General features: G+C 52.0%; 1 protein-coding gene across 1 annotated transcript; it reads left to right on the plus strand.

Moving 5' to 3' along the window:
• The first annotated feature begins 374 nt into the window (after positions 1-374).
• On the plus strand, positions 375-6,230 carry CRABP1 (cellular retinoic acid binding protein 1). The gene is made up of 4 exons (XM_032233624.1): positions 375-444; positions 1,530-1,708; positions 4,432-4,545; positions 6,180-6,230. The coding sequence occupies exons 1-4, from the start codon at positions 375-377 to the stop codon at positions 6,228-6,230; spliced, it is 414 nt and encodes a 137-aa protein (XP_032089515.1).
• The last annotated feature ends 346 nt before the right edge of the window (positions 6,231-6,576 follow it).

Genomic DNA, 6,576 nt, shown 5'->3' on the forward strand with positions numbered 1-6,576 from the left:
GGATGGGGAGGAGGGAGGAGGGCGCTGCTGGCAGGGGGCGCGTGGGGTGGGGATGATGGATGATGGGGTGGGGTGGGGGGAGTGGGAGGCGCCGCTTGTGTGTGCCCCGAGCGAGGGGACGCGGTGGGGGGGGGGGAGAGGAGAAGAGATAGAAAAGAGGCAGATGGATGGATGGATGAGCGGATGGGGGGAGGAGGAAGAGGGAGGAGGGAGGGAGGGACGGGTAAAGGGCTCCCTTGGCCAGTTCGCGGTGCGGGACAGACGGAGGCAAGAGCTCCTGCGCTTCGCCCTCGCCTCGCTTCGCGGCTGCCTCGTCCGCCTCTCGCCCCGTCCCGTCCCTGGTCCTCCTGCCCTGCCTCTCGCCTCCGCCAGCCATGCCCAACTTCGCCGGGAACTGGAAGATGAAAAGCAGCGAGAATTTCGACGAACTCCTGAAAGTCCTTGGTAAGGCGCGGGGGGGTGGGGGTGGGGAGCGAGGAGGGCTCGAGTTTCAGAGGCTTACCCAAGGCGCTAGGCATCAAGGCGGCGTCTGGAAGAAACCCCCCCGGCCAATTACACACGCGCACACACACAAACACACCAGCCGCGTTGGTTTACTCGCGAGTCAGCGGGGAGGGAGCGGAGAAGGATGGAAGCAGCCACCCGATTCTTGGAGAGGAAGAGTACTTGGCGCTGGTAGAGGGGAGGACGAGGAGGAGAAGAAGAGAGGAGGAGGAATGGGAAGAAGGAGAGGAGGGGGAAGAGGGGAGGAGGAAGAAGAGGAAGAAGAGAGGAGAAGAGAGAGAAAAGGAAAGAGGGGAGGAGGAAGAAGAGGAGGAGGAGTGGGAAGGAGGAGGAGAGGAGGAAGAGGGGAAGAGGAAGAAGAGAGGAGGAGGAGTGGGAAGGAGGAGGAGAGGAGGAGGAAGAGGGGAGGAGGAGAAAATGCAGAAGAACGAGGGAGAATAGAGGAGGAGTGGGAGAAGGAGAGGAGGAGGAAGAGAAGAGGAGGGGGAGGAAGAAGCAGAGGAGAAGGAGAAGGAGGGGAGGAGGAAGAGAGGTGGAGGATGAGAAGAGAGGAGACCGAAGAAGCGGGGGGGGGGCAAGGCGCGTGAGAACGGGGCCAGATAACTTTCTAGAGAGTAGAGAGGCGCGGAGTATCCTCGCGGCTGGAGGTGGGCTCGGAGCGAGGGGGGGGGCAGGCTTGGAGCGCTGCTCTTCCATGGCACCCCTATGCTCCCCCCTTCTCTACCCCCCCCCCAAAAAGAGGCTTTAGACCTGAAGGGGAGGGAGAACCCAGGTTCCTCTGGCCAAGGGAGGGGACACTTGCCCTCAAGTAAACCTGCTTAGACCCCCTCCCCCGTTGCCATTGGGACGGCTCTTGAGGTCCCAGCCTCCCTCCCTGCACACCCAACAACAGGGCTGGGAGTGGGTCATCCGTGGGGGGGAGCAAGCTGCTTGGACAGTGGACCTTTGGAGAAGGCCAGTCCATCCAGGCGCCCGAAGGGCTCCCTGTTAACACCCCCTTGCCCCCCCCTCCCATGTCTACCCAGGAGTGAATGCCATGCTGCGGAAAGTGGCGGTGGCCGCCGCCTCCAAGCCCCACGTGGAGATCCGCCAGGACGGGGACCAGTTCTACATCAAGACCTCCACCACCGTCCGCACCACGGAGATCAGCTTCAAAGTAGGGGAGAGCTTCGACGAGGAGACGGTAGATGGGAGGAAATGCCGGGTGAGACTTCTCCTGAGGGTAGACCTTCAAGGCAGGGTGGGGGTCTTCTTGGGGCTCCTCCTCCTCCTCCTTCCCGAGGTTGGGGTGGAAGGAACATTTCCAGAACAGGAACAAATGTCCTGGAGATGAGGTCCTTCTAAAGCAGAGAACGTCCAACCTTGGCCGCTTTTAAGATTGTGGAATGTCTGGGGAATTCTGGGATTTTGCCCCCGGAAAGTCCCCAAGTCTCCAAAGTTGCCAAGTTTGGACATCCCTGTCCTAAAAGAAAAGTGTTCTCCGATCTAGAACAGTTCCTTGGAACTTCTTGAGAACATCACAGAAGGGTTTTGGCCAGTTGTCCTCTTCTAGAACTTATTGAAGCCAAGCTGGATGTTTTGATAGCGTGTCTCCCCTCCCACACCCACCCCCCAATGTGCTGGAAAAGCCACACCACACAGAAACCCATGGGGGGGGGAGGAAGAGTTGGTGGGACGAGTTGACCCCCATCACATTGGCATGGTGCCACCTGTTCAACTTTGGGGGCAGCAAGATCTCCAGAAATCCAGTGGTAAAATAAGAGCAAGATTCCCAAGTGGACTGCGAAGGCAGAGAAAGGTTTTCTCCGCCTGTTTTCTTGTGCACCTTTAACACAGATGCAGACAGATGCAACACCCCCCCACACACACAAAAAAAGAGGGAAGTCTAGGTGAATTTTGCTCTCCCCGCAAGCCACAAACCAGGGGATTGATTTCTTGACAAAAACAAAAAGCAGAGTTCGCTATTCTTTTGTGGCAAACCAGAGCCACAAAACATTTCTCACTTCCTCCTTTGGAGATCTTTAAAAAACCAAAAAACTCACTCGCTCTCCATGAGTCGCACAGGGATTCCCCAGGCTGATGAATCAGGATTTTGGGGGGTAGGAAGGTTTCGCTGTGGCTTCTCTGCCATCCCGGGAATTCGGATGCTGGACATCTCCCCCCCTCCCCGCATGTCCAATGGCCTGGCTTTAGGATTTCCCTCCGGCCTCATCCAACCTCTTCTTGGTATCATGTTGGCACTTTGGAAGTATCTCTCAGGTTGGCAGTTTTCTGAGTAATTGCCCAGCTTGGCAGTTGATGACCTCTTTTTAATTTTATTTTATTTTAAAGCATGCTTGATTTGGCTTTGGGGAAGAATTTTAGGGATGTCTAATTCTTGGTTAGGGACATGGTGGCTCAGTGGCTGAGATGCTGAGCTTGTCGATCAGAAAGCTCAGCTGTTCAGCAGTTCGAAACCCTAGCGCTGTGTAACGGAGTGAGCTCCCGTGACTTGTCCCAGCTTCTGTCAACCTAGCAGTTCGAAAGCACGTAAAAAATGCAAGTAGAAAAATAGGAACCACCTTTGGTGGGAAGGTAACAGTGTTCTGTGCTCCTTGGCTGTTGAGTCGTGCCGGCCACACATGGATACGGAGACGTCTTCGGACAGCGCTGGTTCTTTGGCTTTGAAACGGAGATGAGCACTGCCCCCTAGAGTCAGGAACGAGTGGCTCATCTGTGCGAGGGGAACTTTTAGCTTTTTACTTTAGGCCAGTGGTTCCCAAACTTGGCAACTTTAAGACTTGTGGACTTCAACTCCCAGAATTCTCCAGCTGGCTGGAGAATTCTGGGAGTTGAAGTCCACAAGTCTTAAAGTTGCCAAGTTTGGGAACCACTGCTTTAGGCTAAGGGGCAGGGATAAGACTGAGAATGGGGGTCCCAGTCTGTCTGTTCATCAGCTTAAGGAGAAAGATCATGATTACATGGAATTATTGGGGTGTCCTAGATGAAGACAAGAGAATGAGGAAACCGCAAACAGCATTATAAAAGAGTTAATTAGGTGTGGTATGCAAAAAAAAACAACCCACAAGAGGACTAAGTCATGTTCCTGGAAAGGATCAGAAGAATTATACCCCAATTCCGTGTGGGTTGTGGCTTGATCCAGTGATCATTTCCATTAGAAAAAAATATATAATTGTAATTGTCTTAAGATGCCTGGAGCAGCAATTTTCCCAAACTTGAAATGGAACCACCAGCCAAATCTTTGGCTGAAGGAATCCAACAGGGCAAACCTTTTCTTTCTGGTTGGGGTGTTTTACTGAATCTGGTTTGATGAAATCTGGCATTCAGTTCGTTTTTTGTTTTTTTTTAAACTTTAATGATAAAAGTCTGTCTGGGAGTTTTCCAGGAGAAAATATAAAGCCCTCAATCCTGGGAGGTCTGGAACTTCAGACGCAGAAACATCTGCCCAGCCATGAAGATCTGACCAACAAATCCCCCTCCAACCCCCGCTCTTGATTCCCTATAGTTTTAGCCTTAAGTCGTCCCCCCCCCCAGCCTTAACTAGAAGTTAGGCCCATTCTGAGCTGCCCACAAAATTGTGCACGGTGCTTCATCTCTGGGGGCTTTCAAGAAGAGATTGGACTGCCGTTTTGTCAGAAATGATGTAGGGTCTCCTGCTTCAGCGTGTGTGTGTGTGTGTGTGTGTGTGTGTGTGTGTGTGTGTGTGTGTGTGTGTGTTGGACTAGATGACCTATAAGGTCCTCTCCCAACTCTGTTCATCTGCTCTGCCTGGTATCTGCTGCACAGACGGAAGCTCATTTGCAGTGTGTTGAGGTGGCTGCTGCCAGATGTTTATTCCCGTTTGCTGCTTGGCTGCAACCGTTGGTCCTAACATCTGGCCTCCCCTCCTCTCCACCGGGAGGGGCAAATCTTTTTTTTTTTTTGCAGAGTTTGGCCACTTGGGAGAATGAGAACAAGCTTTACTGCAAGCAAACGCTGCTGGACGGCCAGGGTCCCAAAACCTACTGGACAAGAGAGCTGGCTGGAGATGAGCTGATTTTGGTAAGAGTTTTGAGCACCTTCCCAAAGGAGAGGGGCTCAATATTGGGGTAGCAGGCTAAAACGGCAACGAAGACCCCCCCCCCCCAAGTTTAAACTGGGTTGAGCACAGCTATAGCTTCTCCTTTTCAAGGCTCCATTCGCTTATAGTCAACCTTGGAATTTGGTGAGAAGGTTCAGCCCAGGATAGAAAGACTAAATTCTTAAAAACTTCTCCTCCTCCTCCTCCTCCTCCTCTTCCTTAGAACAAATTATGTTCTAAGCTTCTTCTTCTTTCTTCTTCTTCTTCTTCCTCCTCCTCCTTCTTTGTAAAGGTGCCTTGGAAGTGAAAGAGCTCAGCCTCTTAATTCCCATGCCACCCCTCAGCCCCCCGTTAAGTCCGTTCCACTTGGAGAAAATTGCAATGAGATTTTGACTCCACCTGAACAATTTTTAAGGGTTTTTAAATAAGGGTATAGCCCTCCAGGCCCATCGGCCCGGGATGAGGTGAAGATGGGAGAAGGAGGGAGTCAAGTTCCAAAATTGCTTATCACCCAAGGCAAAGTTTTCAAAAGTTCAGTATCAAAAGATCAGCGGTCTTGTCTTCCTCCCTTCTCGAGCTCACTCAACACACATGCGCACCCAAAGGCCCACATGTCATATAGTGGGGTGCAGACCAATGAACCTTCTCCCAAATCACGTGCCACAGGTCCACTGTAAGATCTGAAAGTTCAGATCAACTTTTAAGACTTGTGGCCTTCCAACTCCCAGAGAATTCTGGGAGTTGAAGTCCACGAGCCTTAAAGTTGCCAAAGTTGGAGACCCCCGATCAGGCATCTCTCTTTGACCTGGAGTGATGCCAACGTACCCCCCCCTCTTAAGCCATCACTTGGGCTCAACCTAGCTTGAATCCTGGCTCTGCATGTTCTGGAGAAGCACCACGAGACCCAACTCTGAGCAGTACAGCTAGTCCTCATCTTACGACCAAAATCGAACCTGAAACTCCTGTTGCTCCTTGAGACAGGGGTGCTTTTTGCCCCACGTTAGGGCCTTTCTTGCGACGGTCGTTAAGCGACTCATGGCAGCTGTTCAGTTAGCCCCACGGTTGTTAAGGGAATCTGGTGTCCTCTTTTAGTTTGCTTGTCGGAAGGTCACAAAAGATGATCACACGACCCCGGGACATTGCAAATGTCATAAGAGTCGGCTGCCAAGTATCCGAATTTTGACTATTGGGGAGGTGCAACAGTTGTTCGAGTGTGAAAAACCGTCGTAAGTTGGCTTTTTCGGTGCCGTTGCACTTTTGAGCGGTCACTAAACCAAACTGGTATTAAGTTGAGGGCTACCTGTAGATGAAAGGGTTGCACACGTGATTTGGAGGTCTTCCAAATTCTAGGCACATCCCAGCAACGCAAGAACTTCCCAAGAATTTAGGAGACCACATTTCTTCAGACACTTTTGAACCTTGCGAGGAACAACGTAGAAGGCCTCCAAGTCGGACGAAGGTTCACCAGCTTCTCCCCAAGCTGTCGAACCTTCTGTAGATGTTGGCTTCCTGGTCTCAAACCACCACGGCCTTCTCTAACAAAGACTTAAAAGAGAAAAAAAGTCTTCTTCTGGTTTCAGGTTCTCTTTTATTTTTCTTCCCTCCTCCTTTGCAGACCTTTGGGGCCGACGAAGTTGTGTGCACGAGGATTTACACGCGGGAGTGAAAAAAAAAAAAGGCCAACTTGCCCTCCCTCCCTCTCCCCCACCCCCTTGCAGGAAAAGCCGGAGGAGGATCAACCGCAGGTGTTGTGAACACAAATCCGGCCGAGTAAACATCCTCGCGTGTTGTTTGAACGGGCTGCCTCCTGCGTGATCGTACATGTCGTTTCAAATCCCAGCTCGCCGGCCGTATCTCGAGATTTTTTCCCCTCCTTTGTTTTGCTTAGATGGCGAATCCAGGTCCCCGTAGATTTTGTGGGCGTGCGTGCATGTGTGTGTGTTTGCGGGTACAAACCCCCCTTTCATTTCCCCTCCACCCCGCTGCTCACTGGTATTTATATACCTTCACAT

Source organism: Thamnophis elegans, chromosome 16 (assembly GCF_009769535.1).
Source record: "Thamnophis elegans isolate rThaEle1 chromosome 16, rThaEle1.pri, whole genome shotgun sequence".
NCBI classification, from domain to species: Eukaryota; Metazoa; Chordata; class Lepidosauria; order Squamata; family Colubridae; genus Thamnophis; species Thamnophis elegans.

Coding starts and splice junctions, on each gene's coding strand:
- CRABP1 (XM_032233624.1), top strand. CDS start 375: ATGCCCAACTTCGCCGGGAACTGGAAGATGAAAAGCAGCGAGAATTTC. Junction 445..1,529: donor CGAACTCCTGAAAGTCCTTG/GTAAGGCGCGGG, acceptor ATGTCTACCCAG/GAGTGAATGCCATGCTGCGG. Junction 1,709..4,431: donor TAGATGGGAGGAAATGCCGG/GTGAGACTTCTC, acceptor TTTTTTTTGCAG/AGTTTGGCCACTTGGGAGAA.